Raw genomic sequence first — 17,184 nt, forward strand, 5'->3', positions numbered from 1 at the left:
CCCACTTGAAAAAAAAAATAATTACATTCTGTTCTCATATTTACCCTTATGTTAATTATGGACGATAACAAATGTAAATGAAGAAAGGATATAATAAAGATACTAAAGTAAAATAGGAGTTAATAATTATTTAAACTTCAGACAGGACATCCATCCTTCAAAAGCATGACACCAGAGACCAAAATGCAATCACAATGCATTTTACATTTAACTTTATAAAATTTAACCTCAGCTGATCAAAATCTGAAATATAACTGAAATTTAATATCATCTTTGAGTATGGATGCCAAAAATAAATTACCTGTGTATAGAATTCATCAATATATTAAAATATGTACAACATCATAATTAAGTAGGCCCTTTTCTAAGAAAGTAAAGTGGCTCTATTTATTAATAAAATGTATTAATGAAACTGATCATATTAATAGGCTGAAATAGAAAATGTATCAACCATTTTCATAAATAAGGAAAGGGTATTTGATAAATCTTATTCAAAAGCATTGCTGTGTTTGTAATTAATCACCAACTTATTCAAGCCTATAGCAACAAAAAGTGAAAAACAACTTTAAACAAATAAGAGGTGCTCTTATAAATTTTATAAATCTAAACTCTGGATTACAAGTCAGTAACAGATATGATACAGTCAAATATTTCCTAATATACAAACATGTTTATGGGATATTTCGGAATATAAAACCATATGCATTCTTGGCTTTTAGCACTATATTCATGCAATTTTATACATGAAAAGTTATATGTACATAGACACAAACCATAAGTCAAATGGTGATTATCTTTGTAGAGTGAAATTTAACTTTTTGTTCCTTATTAAAATGTTTTGCCATGTTTAAGTGACCTGCATCAAGCCTATATTAATTTTAATACTACATTTTAAATGTTACAAAACACAATAGTTTATAATTGTTTGCACTTTAATTCCTCAGGATGCAGAATCTCCCTGGCTTAAAATCTTCCTCCTGATGATAGCCAATAACATGATAAGCCTAATCTTCTACCTTATATTTGCTAAAGCAGAAGTTCAAGAATGGGCTAAAGAAAGACAAAACACCTATCTCTGAAGGTAAGAAGTGATTCAATTAAGGGCAGATTTTGAAACTCTGGATGCAGGATAGAAAGAAGCTAAATGGCCTCTAAGCAAACTGTGGTGTTGCTGACTGAGATGGGAAAAAATAAGGGGTGCAGGTTCAGGGGATTAGAGGGGGCCAAGTAAAGTCTGAAACTATTCGACACCTTGATGAAATGGCATGCAGCCCAGCGGCTGTACTGCTCTAGAATTCTTGAGAGATGTTGCGGCTAGAGATAGAAATTTGGGAGTATGGGCCTCTCTAACATTTAAAAGTGAGGAAGAGAGGTGGTTTCTTGAAAGGGGAACTGAGAAGGGCCTTTGATAAAGTAGGAAGGATGGTTGGAGAATGTGGTATCTCAGAAGAAAAGTGAAAAAGGTGGGAATGAGTATCCATGGCAAATGCTATCAAGGGGTCAAATTATGTAAGATTCTGAGAATTTATTAATGGGTTTGGCAAGAGGTACTTTAAAGATGATCCCAATTAGAATGGTTTTTCAAATAAATGATGGAGACAAAGGGTCCATTAAAGTTCAAAGGAGAATCTGATATTGTGCCTTTTTTCCTCTAAACTCCATCAGTGGTAAGTAAACAGTAGGAGAAATGTCCCTTTGTAGAATCAGTTTAGCTAATACATCAATGAGAATTGATAGATGTAGAATATCCCCATTTTACAAACCCCAGTGAATTAAGAGATCTAGGGTTGACCATTAGGCTATTATCACAAAGAGAGAGAGAGATGTTTTGTACTTCCTGGTACAAGAACACACCAGCACCGAGGTCTTGCTAAAAAGATCCAAGTGAATGTGGTCAAACCTCTGGATACAGCTACTGTTTTGTAAAAAATACAGAGAACAGAGAATATGTTGAACTAAATCCTAAGGATATCATCAGCAAATCCAAACAGCTTTGTAAGTGTCTTAAACAAATGAATCATAAAAAAAAAAGAAGAGTGATGGAGGGGGAATCTCTAGATTCAGAGACTTAAAAGACATACAATTTTTTTAAAATTGGCAAAACTAAAGTCTATTAACGTGTGGGTGATAAATCTATAAAACATCTGTGGATGATAAATCTATAAAGACATGCACAGAAGATGTTATACCAGTGTCAGGACAGTCATTACTTTTAGGGGGAGAGGTTGTGATGAGGATATACTACATGGAAAACTGCTGGGATCCTGGTGATAGTCTGCTTTTCATGTCCAAGGTCATGATTAAAAGAGTGTTGGGCTGAGACTTCAGGGTTCTCTATAGAGGGTATTATGCCATCTGCAAATCATGACAGTTTTACCTCTTCCCTTCCAATTTGAATACCTTTTATTTCTTTTTCTCATCTGATTGCTGTGGCTAAGGAAATGGAGACAGCAGAATAGACAGCCCTCTAAAGGAAAGCAGAGAAATGGCATGGTACAGCAGGGAAATTTTATATGTTTGTTGTTTTAGAATTAGATGTAATAGTATATCAGCTGATGGTATAATCCAATAGTAAGGTTTCACAATGTTGGAGAGAGAATGGAATGCACATGCAGAATTAAACCACTTGAATTACCTGGACATATTTATATACTATCTGAGACTCATGTTGAAGTGGTGGCTGAGGCCCTGTCCACAGGGAACCCAGAAAGCATGGCACACAGGAAACAGGTGTGCCCCTGTGGGCACTTGTGGTAGAGCTCTCCTTGGAGATGTGAGCTTCTGCAAGGCACAGCCTAACTGCTTTACTCATTCAAAGTCATCCCAGGTCTTCCCCAAGGTCTCCTCTTTTTCTCCCTGAAGAAACTATCATGACAGAGACTGGTAAAGGGGCTCTGGCCAGAATGCACATGTATACATCACAGATGAAGAGAGGCTTGTCTTCTGGTGCAGGACCCCTAGGCTGGGGAGCCCAATGTGGGGCTCAGAAACACTCCTTAGGGAAACCTCTGACTATAATTATTTTCCAATTTGTGGTTAGCCCACCTGCGGTGATGGGACTTGATTATATAGTGAGTCTGCCCCTCCTACGTATCTCATTTTGGTTCTTCTTTCTGCCTTTAGTTGTAGATCTTTTTCTGATAGGTTTCAGTCTTTCTCATAGATGATTATTCGGCAAGTAGTGATTTTGATGTGCTTGTAAGAGGAGGTAAGGTTTTTCTACTCCCACATCTTGGTTGATGTACAAGGTTTTCACTTAAGAGAGAAGTTGAGAGAAACTGAAAGAAAAGGAATCCACATTGGAAAAGGGTAAAATTACCATTATGAGTTGATGATACAATTGTTTACCTAGAAAATGTAACTGGGGCGGCTAGAAAGCTACAGAAAAAATAAGTGCATGTAGTAAGTTTCCTGACTAACTTATTAATACAGAAATATTTTTTCATGTTGAATGGCAATAACTAGTTAGCAAATTTATTGAAAGGTATTTAGTTAGCAAAATTATTGAAATGATCCAAATGATGGTTGGAGGAAAATTTGATCATTATTAATCCAATATTAACTTGACTCAGCTTGCTAGCACCAAGAAATTTCCATAAATGGTGCACTCACAAAAATTCACCAAGATGCATTTATGCTCAAGATTGCTGGTTAGAAATGGCAAAAATTTGGATCTGGAATTAAACATGTCTATCAGTGGCATCTTTGTTAATACATTTTGTAGGTGAATGGAATATAACTAGCAGTTGAAAAATATGGGATCTCATACAAGTATTTTAATATAGAAATTACTGAGGTCATTGTTACGAATAAGCATATACAGCACTAGGATATATTTCATAGGCATTAGCAAAAGTTCCTCTTCTGTTTCCAAGGTACAGAGTGGGCACAGCTATGAAAACAATCACACTGCTCAGACCCTATAAATCTTACTTGTTTGCATATATTTGACGTATTAAATACTAAACGTTATAAGAGTTTTCCATTATGGTTATTTCTACTTATTTCTGTTTATGTCCAAGCAGTCATTATTGAATATGCTGAGATTATATTACAATTTCCAAAATACTTTGGCAAGTTAATTTCAATTTTATAAAGCCTTTTCCATTTTATGATATTTACTCTTAACTGACTTTCTGATATTGATATTGCAACCTCAAATTTTGTGCATTTGTGCTTGTTTTAGATTCCCGGGAACACTTTTTCATAGCCTTTAAATTCCACCTTTCTGAGTCATTTCATTTATATGTGTTTCGTAAAAGGATATATAGTTGGGTTCAATGATTTCACCCATTCCGAATGTTGTCTCCTATGTTAGCTGAGTTCCAACTGCCATTCCAATTAGAAATAGACTTCATTTTCTGTCATTTTATATTCTCTCTGTCCTCCTTTTCTTCCTGCTCCCTTGCCTGCCTCTACTAATTTGGAAGTTTTATGAAATATTGTAAGTTTGGGTTGTGTTTATACTCTAATTAAATCTTCTTTGAAAATGTGGTCATTTCCCCTTACCTTGCCATATTCTTTTTCTGCCTTCTTTCCCCTTCCAAAATATCTAACATACTCGACTTTTCTAATTACTTTTCCCTGGAGAGGATCTATTCTCCCAGAGATTGTAATTCCTCAAACAACAAATGTTGTGGATAGAATTTCTTCAATATTCCTGTTTACCTGGTCGCTGTTTCCATCTTCCCATCAGGCTGCTGCTGGAGAGCCAGGAGTTGAAACCTGCTTTTCAGACCCTAGGCAAGACCCTAAGACAGCTCAGGGAATGCAAGCCCTGGTAATGTGATAGTTCTGGAGACATTTTCCTCAGCCTTGCCTTCTGTTTTGACGTGCTACTGTTGTTTCTTCCCTCACCTACGTCTTAAGGGCTGTCGGGTTTAGGCAGTGTATGGGGGTTGTATCTCTGGAATCGGCAGTATTTCTCGGTCAAACTGACCCACTGTTGCAAAGTTGGTCAATCTCCACTTCCCATCTTCATTTAAGAAACCGAGGGAAAAGAAGAAAGAGCTGAGTCACAGCCACGTGTTTCTCTTCCAACCCAGAAGCCACTGCTAAAGGGCATGGGATGCCACAATTGCAAGGGTCTATCTGGTTCCTAGATGCACTTCCTCCTGGTGGAAGGATATAGCAGCCCCAGGCCCTGGGCGTTACCCTCTCTTACTTCCAGAGGAATGCACCTACCTTTTCCGTCTGGTATACATCTGTGAGTTGATTTCCGATGTCACGTTTTCATTTGGTTCTCATTGTTTTGAATTTAGCAAATCTCCCTCATTGTTTTGAATTTAGCAAATAGTCTTTGTTATTTGGAGTATGATGTAGTTCTCCAGTCTTTACAATTTTTTGATTTTGCATCTTTGAGTGTATTTCAGTGGGTTCCAGATATAATAGTTGTATAAAGGGACATACATTCTGCCTGTGAAGTCCTTTAGAGCAAGGCTCCTTAACTTTTTTGTGATGGGCCTCAATTCAGAATATAATGCAGAGAACTCCAAAGGAGAATGGTTATGTTGAAAGTCATCAAAGATATTTAAAAGCATGTTTATGATCATATATATGCTCCTTTATTAATTCATTAAATAATGAGAACTACAGGCCTAATAGAGCTACTATAATTTCAAAATAGTGTTGAGCAAAACAATGTATTTTGAGATATATTGAGATATTGAGATATTAATTACTGTAATATCATAAGAAAATATATGATTTCATATGGTATCAGTCATCAATACTGCTATTACTGTGGTTTGTTACATTCATAATAGATAGAAATGTTGAATTTCAACCAGAGGTTGGGGATATAAAGATGTAACTTTTTCTATAAAGTTCACAGATCTGAGATTAAAAGCCCCTGCTTTCTAATATTCAACCAGATAACAAATTTTTACAGCATTTTTATAAGTATTGAGAAGTCAGCTACATCATCAGGAGTTCTAATTCTAAAAGAGCTTTACATTGTGTTGTGTGTGGTGAGGTGTGTGTTTTGGGGGTGGAATGGGGAGAGAAGATGAATGATATATGTATTCTGAAAGTTAAGACAATTCCAGGTCCTAATTAATAGACCATATAAAACATGAAAGAGGGTAGCATGGCAGTGTCCAGGAAAGTTGCTTTAGCTAGAGGTCCAGGAGGTGACATTTGTGTTCAGTAATGAGAAGAGCCTCATGACAATCAGGGAAAAGAGTGCTTCAAGTATCAAAAATAAGCAAGGAAACAACCCAGAGGTGGGAGTGAACTGAGTCTGCCTAACAGGGAGAACAAGGATGTGATGGGGCTGGAATCTAGTGAGTGATAGGAAATGAGATTTGAAATTAGTTAAAAGCTAGATCCTGTAGTGCCTGCAGATAATGTGAAGGACTTGGTTTGAATTTAATTCTGTTTATAATTGAATCAATTAAATGCTTTTGAGGAGGGGAATGACTTGCCTGATTAATGCTTTATAGAGATCCTCTGGCTGCCTTCTAGGAAAAGGTCTCTAGGGAAACGAGTGGAGGCACGGAGACCAGATTGAGGCTGTTTCAGAAGTTCATTGCCAAAGATGCTGGTGGATGGAGGATGGTGGTGGATGGTGGACTAGGATGGAGGCAGAAGAAATGGTGAGAAGCAGTTAGATGCAGACTCCGGAGGCAGAGCTAAGCAGACATGGCAGGGAGATTATGGACTGCAGGAGAGAGAAGAATCTTAGGATGGGACCTAAATTTTGGCAGTAGCAACTAAATGAATCAGGAAGTATGTTACACAGAGCTCTCAGAATTTCATTCATGGTGTGTTGTCATACTTGTCTTTGCCACCTTACTGTTTTCCATCGTGGAGATACTGTTTAACTCTTCCACCAGCAATGTCTGAAGGTTCCAATTTTCTGCATCCTTGCATTTGTTGTTTCCTATTTTCTTTTTGTTTTACTATATTCATCTTACTGGGTTTGAAGTGGATTTGGTTTGCATTTTCCTAATGATTAATGGGGCTTCCCAGGTGGCTCACTGGTAAAGAATCTGCCTGCCAATCCAGGAGACCCAGGTTTGATCCCTGGGTTGGGAAGATCCCCTGGAGAAGGAAGTGGCAACCCACTCCAGTATTCTTGCCTGGGAAATCCCGTGGACAGAGGGGTCTGGCAGGCTATAGTTCATGGAGTTGCAAAAGAGTTGGACTTCACTGACAACTAAACAGTGATTAATGATGGTGAGCATCTTTTCATTGCATTATCAGTCATTTTTATATCTTCTTTGAAAAAATATTTATTCAAGTCCTGCTCATTTTTCAACTGAATTGTCTTTTATTGTTGAGTTTATATATTCTAGATACTAGATCTTTATCAGATCTGTGATTTGCAAATAGTTTCTCCCATTCTGAGGCTGTTTTTTTGCTTTCTTGACAGTGTCCCTTGGCCACACAGAAGTTTTCAATATATAGGAAGTCCACTTTATTTTTTCTTTTGCTGCTTATGCCTTTGATGTTATATATCTAAGAAGCCATTGCCAACTCTGAGGTGGTGAAGATTTATCTCTATGTTCCCTTCTAAGAATTGTATTGTTTTAGCTCTTCCATTTAGATCTGTGATCTATTTTGATCTATTTTAATTTTTGTAAATGATGTGAACCTAGGGATACAAATTCATTCTTTAGAATGTAGCTATCCAGTTGTCCCAAGACAATTTGTTAAAAGACTATTCTTTCCCCACTGAATGGTCTTGGCATCCTTGTCAAAAATTAGTTGATCATGGACACATTGGTTTATTTCTAGACTCTGAATTCTATTCCACTGGTCTATGTGTCTATCCTTATGCTAGTACAACTCTTGTCTTGATTACTTTTGCTTTGTGGAGAGTTTTGAAGTGTGAGTCCTCCAACTTTATTCTTCTTTTTAAAGATTGTTTTGGCTATTCTGGATCCCTTGCAATTCTGTATCCATTTTGGAATCACTTTGTCAGTTTCCACAGAGACAGTGCTGGAATTCTGATAGAAATTGCATTAAATCTGTGGATCAGTTTGAGGAGTTTTTCCATTTTACCAGTATTGAAGTTTTCCAATCCATAAACATCAATTTTTTTATTCATTTAAATCTTCTCTCATTTCTTTCAACAAAATTTTTTACTTTTTGAGTATAAATCTTACATTTCTTTTGCTAAATTTATTCCTAAATGTATTCTTTTTATGCTACTGTAAATGAAATTAGTTTTAATTTTGGATTGTTTGTTGCAAGCCTGTAGAAACATGACTGTTTTATGTGTATTGATCTTGTACCCCAAAACTTTGCTGAACTCATTTATTAGTTCAAACAGTTTAGTGATTCCTTACAATTTCTATATAGAGGATTACACCGTCTGTGAATATAGTCTGATTTCTTCTCTTATAACTTAGATGCCTTTTATTTCTTTTTTAAATGATTTTATTTATTTATTTTTAGCTGTGCTGGGTCTTCGTTGCTACATGAGCTTTTCTGTAGTTGTGGTTAGTGGGGGCTACTCTCTGGCTGTGTCGTACGGGCTTCTCATAGTGGCTCTCTTGTGGTACAGCATGGGCTCTAGGGTGCTCAGGCTTCAGCAGTTGCGGCTCCCAGACTCTAGAACAGCGTTGTATCACACAGGCGTAGTTGCTCCATGACATGTGGGATCTTCCCTGATCAGGGATAAAACCTGTGTCTCCTTCACTGGCAGGCCGATTCTTTACCACTGCCTTCTAAAGGAAGACCCTGCCTTTTATTTCATTTTCTTGCCTACATGCCCTGTCTAGAACCTAATAGGTTCTAATAGGGTATTGAATAGAAGTGGCAAGAGTGGATGCTTTTGTCTTGTTCTTGATCTTAGGGGGAAAACATACGTTTTAAAATTTTTTCTCAGCCTTTCTCCAACTCCATGCTCACAAGGTTTTTACTTTTATCTAATCCTAAATGGTCTTAGAACCATATGGATTTTTTAAAAAGCATATCCTGAATAATATCCGTAAGGTACCCTAACACCTCACTTGGAATTGTATAGCTATTGTACATGGCCATCTATAGCTAGTCTTCAATATAACATTGTTATACACCCTCTTAGAGAATTAGCCACCATACATTTGGCCAAATATAGGCCATCCCAGAAAAGAGAAAACAAGAGAAACCTTTATTTCTTCCAATGGACTATGGGCACTTAAAGGAGTGACATTTTGGTGAGGGATACAAACTTTTTTCTCAGTCATAGGTGAAATACCTGTGTTACATAGCATTTTCCCTGCTGTGGGAAAAATGCATCAAGATTGCCTACCTTAAAGAAATATTTATATTCAGCTAACATGTAGAAACACATGTGGGGTACTTACTGAGCATTATTAGGCAGAGTAACTGTTTCTACTGGGAAACCCAGAAAATGTCTACTTGTATGAATGGCCATGTTTCAAGTGTGCCTTCCTCATGTTGCCCAGAGAGGCTCCCTGATTGATACCCAAAGCAAGCACCTTGGCCACTTTCCTTTTTTGGGTTTTGGAAAACATTACAGCAGATGAATTAATCTGGACACCTGCTAGCCAGATGAAACTGAGTTTCCGTCCAGTTTTCCGGACAGCACTTTGCAGTTGCCACAGGTTTTGGTAGCTTGCTCTTTGAAAGGACTGGGATGCTTCTGAGTGGGACCAGTGTGTGTGGTTGGTGGAGGGTCAAAGAAGTTTCATTGTCATTTTCTTTGTAATAATATTAGTTACAGAGAATGGGAATTTGGTCAAAAACAAAAAGTGTGCCTTGTGAATGCTAAGGATAAAATGTGTTCTTATTAGGGAGGGAAGCAATATTAGACTACCTGCATCCCAGACCCCAAGAGTGTGCAGTGTCTTTGTTTTCAAGTTACAGCATAGGTCTAGAGCAGATGGTGAGTGACTTCATACCACATGCCTGGACCTAGCAAGATATTGACATGGAAACTTGTGAGAGTAGGGACAAGGAAGGAGGACAAAACTGCACCATTTTTAAGTCAAGAGGAGAGAGTGTAACAAATACCTAGGATAACCTGTAATTCGGACAAAGCAAACAACTTGAAAAAATATACTAAGCGGGACTATTCCTTCAAACTGTTATATAAAACTTTCTTATATCCACTGGATATCAGAACTTAGCAGTGACATTGTGTGTGCTTTTTGCTTTCCCTACACAACTTAGTGTAAAACAGAGTATTTAGAGAGCCTGAGACTAAACTCCTTATTGTAGGGGAGAGGGACCAGCACCTGAGTTGGAACTGAGGGTCATCAACTTCCAGTCACCAACCCAAGGAGGAAGATGACATGGAGATTCCAAGGAAGCCAGTCCCCACCCCCACCTCCTGCCACCATGCACACACTGTGGCCATCTCTTTTGTCCATGTATTGTTTATAACACATCTAAAATTTAAACTCAGATTTATTTGTCTTCTACTCTGCATTAATTGCTTTATAAAAGATAGTGAAATAAACCAAAAACAAGCACAAGAAGATAAGATTTTATTCTAAGACTTTGTGAAAGAGCTTTTCCACAATTTGCAGCTCTTACTCCTCCATGTCCTAGATGTATGGGCTACTGGAAAATTGAAGAAAATTTCTGTACTTAAGGACAGCCTTAAAGTAAGGGACAAAACTATTAGGCTGGCCAAAAAGTTTGTCCAGTGTTAAGTAAAAATAAAAGACACTTTTTTTTTTTTCATTTTCACCAAGAACTTTATTGAATAACGTATTGAATGAACAAACCCTTTTGCCAACCCAATATAAGTCAGGCCCAGGGAGAAATCACTTGTTTTCAGAAGCAACTAAAAGTGACAGATTAGAAAGAAATAAAAGGGCCTAGAGAAGGAAAAGAGGTGAATAAAGGCAGACACGGTTGGCTCATAAATAAACAAGAAACTCTGTGCCCTGATGGCAAACATCTTCACCATCACCGATGAGAGCCTGGAGTTGACTGTGTGGTAGCTATGGAATGGAGCAGACCTAGTCTCTCAATATCTTAATATCAGATGAGATAAGGAAGAGTCCACGGGTATAAGTGATTCTGTTTTGTAAAACAAAGGGAGTTAAAGAAAAATTGGATCAAAATAGGATCCTTTTTTCCCCTTCATTTCTTTCCTAACTTATGTCTCATATCACCCCAAAGCCATTTCATTGTTGACTCATATAGGGATTCAACAAGTATTTTATACACACACACACACACACACACACATGCACGCACAAGTTTATTAGCACTTACTGTGTACAAGATGCTAATATCTTCTGTGTTAAAGATATTACAAAATAGTGTATGTCATGGTTCCTAAACCGTAAAAATTTACAGTCATACTAGGCAGAGGGAACTGTCATAAATGAAGCAGCTGTGGAATACTGTGTTACACTGGCATCACTCTGTGGGAGGTGATCACTTTGCCTGGCTACCTGCAGGGTGTGTCACTACTTTTTGGTCCTCTTGTCCGACAAAAGCACTTTAGACCTTTCTCTTTCCCCTTCCAAATAGGAGGCAACGTAGAATAAAACCACTTGGTGGGCCTTCCCAGCTCCCTCCTGCCACCAGTCTTTTCTTATTTTATACCATATTTCTCTCCATCCACCTTCTGTATCAATTAACTATTGTTCTTCAGATCCTAGCAAAAAATTGAAACTTTGTTATGGGGGCCCTTCCTCATCTTCAGATGCATGCATATGCCTTTATCATTCACTCTCATAGCCTGGTATACCTCTCATGATTTCATTCCACAGACATCGCACATTCATTTGAGTGGTATTTTGATTCAAAGTCATCCACCCTCCTGAGCAGTTGAAGCTATATCTGGTTTTGATCTCTGCCATTGCTCCATGTTATGTGTTGATGAATATTTATTTAGTGTTCATGTTGCCCACATGAGGGATTAATGAAAGCAGATATACCACATACACTGTCCAGATATTTGGGATGGAGTCAAACCAGCACAGGAATTGTACTCATTTTTGGAAGACATGTTAACAGGTGAATATTAAATGAGGCCCTCCGAAGGCAGGTAGAATTCCAGCATAGGAGCAGAGCAAGGACATCAGAGACAGGAGTGGCGGCGTGAACAGGTGTTTGAAGGAATAGGGGAGAAACTGGACAATGTTTGTTCGCCAAGATTCAAGGGATCTGCATGGTGCTGCAAGCACCATGTGAGGCAGAGGTCATGATGGCCAGAAAGAGGGAAAGAGCTGACCCTGGAGAGCACCCCAGCACTGGAGTATTAAGAGGAGTTTCTGATTCCAAAGCTAGCCTCCATAGAAAGCAAGTTGTCTGAAATAGTTGAAGTCTACTACCCCACCTCATTCATTGCAGGTATGTTTCTTAAAATGATTCAGTCATTTTTAAAAAACTTTTTGTTTTGTATTGGAGTATACCTGATTAACAATGTTATGATATTTATAGGTGCACAGCAAAGTGACAGTCATGTATGTGTGTGTGTGTGTGTGTGTGAGAGAGAGAGAGAGAGAGAGAGTGTGTGGGTGCATGCTCAGTCGAGTCTGATTTTTTGTGGCCCAATGGCCTGTAGCTCACTAGGCTCCTCTGTCCATGGGATTTTCTAGGCCAGAATACTGGAGTAGCTTGCCATTTCCTACTCCAGGGGATCCTCTTAATCCTGGGATCGAACCTGCATCTCTTGCATCTCCTGCATTGGTAGGCAGATTCTTTACCACTGCACCACCTGGGAGTATCCTAAAATGGATTCAGTCTTTAATGTCCATTCTGCTTTGACACTTTTCACCTGGGCATCCTATCCAGGCCAAGCCTCAGAATGTCCCTGTATCCCTCCTAACTTAATCCCCTGCTCTGTCTTCCTGGTCCAGGACTTTGGATGTATATACTGTGGCTTCCATTGTTTGGGGATTTCTTTTGATAGTAGTGCTCAGGATTCATCTTCTGGATGTTTGGATACAAGTCCTATTGTGATTCTCAGTCTTCACTCCCCATGGTTCTGGCGTCCTCTTTTGCTTTGGTAAGAAATTGTCCTCTAGCCTCTCTAGCTTATATCTGGATAACTAAAGAAAAATTGTTTCTCTGTTTACAACACTGTCACAGCAAATGCAGGGTTTCCACACCAAGCAGTTCTCCAGTTCTCTGTGGACACCAAGCTCCTACCTAATTCAATTTTGATAACGGCTGCTCAGACACCAATCAAAATAGTGGGTGCCCAAGGTACCCAGACTTCTGTTTATTTTCAGAACTCAGGGTCCCCATGGCCCCTCCTCAAATTTGATAATTTGCTAGACTGACTCCCAGAACTCAGGAAAATTGTTTACCTACTGTTAGTGGTTTATATACTAAAGGATGCATCTGAGGAATAGTCAAACAGAAAAGATGCATAGGGCAAGCTCTGTGGGAAGGGATGCAGGGCTTGCATGCCCTCTCTGGGTGCACCACTCCCAGAACCTCTGTGTGTTTACCATCCCAGAAATCCTCAGAACCCCACTGTTAGGGTTTTTACAGAGATTTTTATTGTGTAGGCATAATTGATTAATTCACTGGCCTTTGATGAATAACTAAATCTCGAGCCCCTCTCCCCTCCCCAGATGTGGGATGGCACAGCTGAAAGTTCCAACCTTCTAATCAAGTCTTGGTCTTTTGGCAACCAACCCCCATCCTGAAGCTATCTAGAGCCCCCAGCCCCCAGTCATCTCATTTGTATACCACAAAGACACCTTGGTCACTCCAGAGTTAGCGAGAATCTTAGAAGCTCTTCTGTCTGGAACCAAGGACTAAGACCAAATATTATAATAAAAGATTCTCCTCTCTTCCCTATCACTCAAGAAATTAACAAGGGTTTTAGGAACTCTGTGCCATTTTAAGAAATATGTATTTCGTCTCTACCAAATATGTTGCAATAACAGTGAAAAGAGTGAAGAACACATAGAAATTCAGACACACCTATGCTCTCAGGAGCTTAGAGTTAAATAACTAACCTTCCCCTCACCATCCCTTGTAAAATCTCCAGGTAGCATTTTCAGTATGACATAGTATATCAGAGAAGATACAGAAAGTAAAGCCAGTTCAAGGTGAAAGGCTAATTAGTCAAGCAGGTATGAAAGGGGAATGTCCATGAGGGCAAACAGTGAACAACTAAGCGCTGGCATCTGAGGCCTCACTCGGTTCGCTCAGAAGCGGGTGCATGTCTGCATTTAGCCCAGTCCTGCACTTCTGCTTGGCCGAAAATGAGGTAGAAAATCAGGCCTAATATGCCCACAGCAGCTGAAAGTAAGAAGACATTTCTCCAACCAAGCTCTGGATCCTGGAGGCAGGAAACCACAAGTTATCAACAGTCTCCTTGTTCTTGTCCATCCTACTGCAGAAAGGCTCTGGCACCATATTCCACTGACCCCACCCCCAACTCTGCCCTAAATTATATATTCCTGGTTGTTCCTAGAATTTCTGGTGCCCAGGCCTTTCCCTCTGCTGGAATGTTACTCCCCTCAAGTAGCCATTTGTTTCACCCATGTGCTTGCTTCCCATTCTTGCTTACTTCCCATTCTTCCCATTCTTACTTTTTCAGCCGCCCCATTTAAACTGTAACTGCACCCCCTCTTGTATGCCCTGCTCTCCTCTCCTGCCTTACTTTTTCTCTTAGCACTTACCATCATTCAGTATATCATGTTTTTGTTTAGCTTATTAGTTTTCTGTTGTTTTTTTCCCCTACCATATCGACCTTACAAGGGCAGGGACTTTTGTTTTATTCTTTTAAACATTGCATGGCCCATTCCAATATTCATTGCATACTTGTTGAATGAATAAGTGAGTAACAAGGGAAAGAAGGGCAATTTGAGAATTTCTGTTTCAAACAGCCATTTTCTGATGGTTTCTTAGGGGCTGGAAGAGAACTGAAGCTTCAAACAAAGAAAGGACTTCATGTCAAAAAAAAGCCCTTTCTTTGGTTATTCTCTATCCATTTTCCTGGCTTACTGGTAGAAACCACAAAAAACTTAAAGAATGATTGTCATGTGAATGTCATATACATATTTCTCACATAAAGTCTGTACCAAGTCTGAGTCATATGAAGTTGTCATCAGATGAATTTGTTTATTCTGACAACTTTAAATTCACTTCCCAGGACAGAAGGTTGTATGAGTGTAAAAACACTATGTAAGCAATACTGGGCAGAGGAATTGGTATACTAACCACTGGTGAACATATGTGTAAGGTGCAGATTGCTATTTCACTCTGTCATCTACTCAGCATCTTGCTCATTTTTTCTATAAATATTTGTTGGGTTCCTACACAGGATGACCAACTCTTTCCGTATTGCCTGGAACTTTCAAGGTTTTAGCATTAACAGCTTCACATCCCAGGAAAGCCCTCAGCCCCAGGCAAATCAGAATGTTGGCTATTCTATACTTTACAAGAAATGCTGTGATTATTCCTAGAAAATTTGATGATTAGCATGAGAAACTCATCTTCTAACAACTCATAAAGCATAAACTCATACAGTGGAGCATTCTCCTTCACTTCATACCCTGAACATGTGGTGATTTCTCTGCATGAGATAAGCCTAGGATGAGAATGAGAGGCTGGGTGACCTTTCTAGGTGACTCTTGTGACTATCATCATCATCAGAACATTTTACCTTACCTGACTGATCAAAAATCCATTGACCGTGGGAGAAATGGCTCCTGCCAGGTAAGAAAAGATCTGTGATAGTGCCCTGAGTAAGGCACTGTACCTGGAGAAAGCAATATTCCTGTGTAAGCATAGAGTTCATATCAGCTGATCTGTTGCAACTCTGTGTTTATCTGGGGATTCCTGGGGCTGTGTTGGTCCTTAGTCAAACCTGAGTGAAATGTACTGACTAGTGATGCATATAATCCAGTGCCAGGATCTGGGATTTCCAGTGGGGTATAAAGTGTACTAACTTGTCAACATTCTTTATACCAAATGCACAAATTGATGGTTGGCACCTACTTTATATGTTCTCTTGGCTTCTGCTAAGAAGCCTTGTTTTTAGGTATAAAAGATCTCTCATTGGATGAGACATTGGCTCCCCTAAGACCAAGGTATCTCCCATGTAATTTGATGGTTCATTATCTGAAGATGAAGTGTGTCCTGTTGACTGTGAACTGTCCGTGGATGGTCCCTGGGAGCTACATTTGGAAGTCTCAGTCATCTCTGATATTTCCTATATCAGACGTAAATGTTTCTCCTGCTATCCTCTACCTATATTAAAGGCTTACATAAGCATACCCTCTGAAGTTTATGAGTCCTTTCAGTGACCCAGTCCTGTGTAACTGCTGCATTTCCCAACAGAAAGAGATTGGCATGAGTCTCCCACAGTTGAACTATGAGTACAGCCACTGACTCCTGTTTTCATCTGGAAAAACTAATTTAATAGTGGTTGACGAGCTTTGGGTCCCTTCCAGGAGTTATTTGGATGAGGATTGGTGCTGAAATTTCCTATGACCCATAGTACATGTCACATTTTACTCGTGTGTGTCAGAGCAGATTACTGGATTTGAACTGAACTTCTGTGAGGATCAGGCAAAGGGGTCCCTACCGAGGAGCAATATCCACGAAGTTGACAAGGGCTCCTGATTGGGCGAAGCTTTTGATGGCAGAAGATATTGTCAAGAAGGCTATGGTGGTGCTGAAGCTGGATCTAACCCAGTAAACAGATGTGAAGAGCACAGCTGGGAAGAGAACCCCTGGGGCAAAAGAACAAAGAGTGAATAGGAAGCTTCCCTGAGCGGATGTGGAAGCTTCCCACATCCACCCCCTTTATCCACCTCAGTTCTTACCTATAGCAGTGAAGAGTTTCCTGATGGTATTGAGTCTGAGGATTTTTCTGGAGAGGAGAAAATCTGCCAGTAGACCTCCAGGGACAACACAGATACAGGCAGAAGCAAATGGCAGGGCTGACAGTATCCCACTCTGAGAACCAAAACTGAGGTGAAGTGCATGCCTCACTACAGCCACCATGACATAGATTGATCCCTGGGTGGATTGTCTACATCTATAGCTTTTCTTGTATATACATAGCACCTTTAATAAAAACTTAAGTTACTGGAATGATCCAATATAATTTTAGTGTCTGAGGAAAAATATACATTAAGTTCAGTTTGAAAAAAATGGACTAATGTCATATATAAGGATCTTGTGGAAATAGATATTAAAAAGAACAAAAGCTAAGTAGAAAAATAGTCAAACGGTATGAAAGACAAGTCACATAAAAAAAAAAAAAAGTGATTCCTAAACGTATTAAAAGGTAACCAA

General features: G+C 39.1%; 2 protein-coding genes across 17 annotated transcripts in view; one reads left to right on the plus strand and one right to left on the minus strand.

Annotated features, from left to right (window-relative positions):
* Positions 1–17,184, plus strand: part of SLC17A1 (solute carrier family 17 member 1) — a 240,792-nt gene that overhangs the window by 40,717 nt on the left and 182,891 nt on the right. For 10 of the 14 annotated variants that reach the window (XR_009492642.1, XR_009492638.1, XR_009492641.1 and 7 more), the window contains one exon: positions 945–1,081. Coding sequence is in view for 6 of the 14 variants with exons in the window: in XM_024984029.2 (XP_024839797.1) it covers positions 945–1,079 (135 nt within the window). In the remaining 8 variants the exon portion in view is untranslated. Of the gene's footprint in view, positions 1–944; positions 1,082–15,907; positions 16,158–17,184 lie in introns of those variants that run through there. The other 4 variants (XM_024984026.2, XM_024984028.2, XM_024984030.2 and 1 more) reach the window with 2 other exon arrangements.
* Positions 11,136–17,184, minus strand: part of SLC17A4 (solute carrier family 17 member 4) — a 36,369-nt gene continuing 30,320 nt past the window's right edge. For all 3 annotated transcript variants that reach the window (XM_002697561.6, XM_005223810.5, XM_015459989.3), the window contains 4 exons: positions 16,710–16,842; positions 16,469–16,616; positions 15,550–15,640; positions 11,136–14,215 (listed from right to left, as the gene is read on the minus strand). In XM_002697561.6, coding sequence (XP_002697607.2) covers positions 14,069–14,215; positions 15,550–15,640; positions 16,469–16,616; positions 16,710–16,842 — 519 coding nt within the window. In that variant the 3' untranslated portion in view covers positions 11,136–14,068. The remainder of the gene's footprint in view (positions 14,216–15,549; positions 15,641–16,468; positions 16,617–16,709; positions 16,843–17,184) is intronic.

Source organism: Bos taurus, chromosome 23, assembly GCF_002263795.3.
Source record: "Bos taurus isolate L1 Dominette 01449 registration number 42190680 breed Hereford chromosome 23, ARS-UCD2.0, whole genome shotgun sequence".
NCBI lineage: Eukaryota > Metazoa > Chordata > Mammalia > Artiodactyla > Bovidae > Bos > Bos taurus.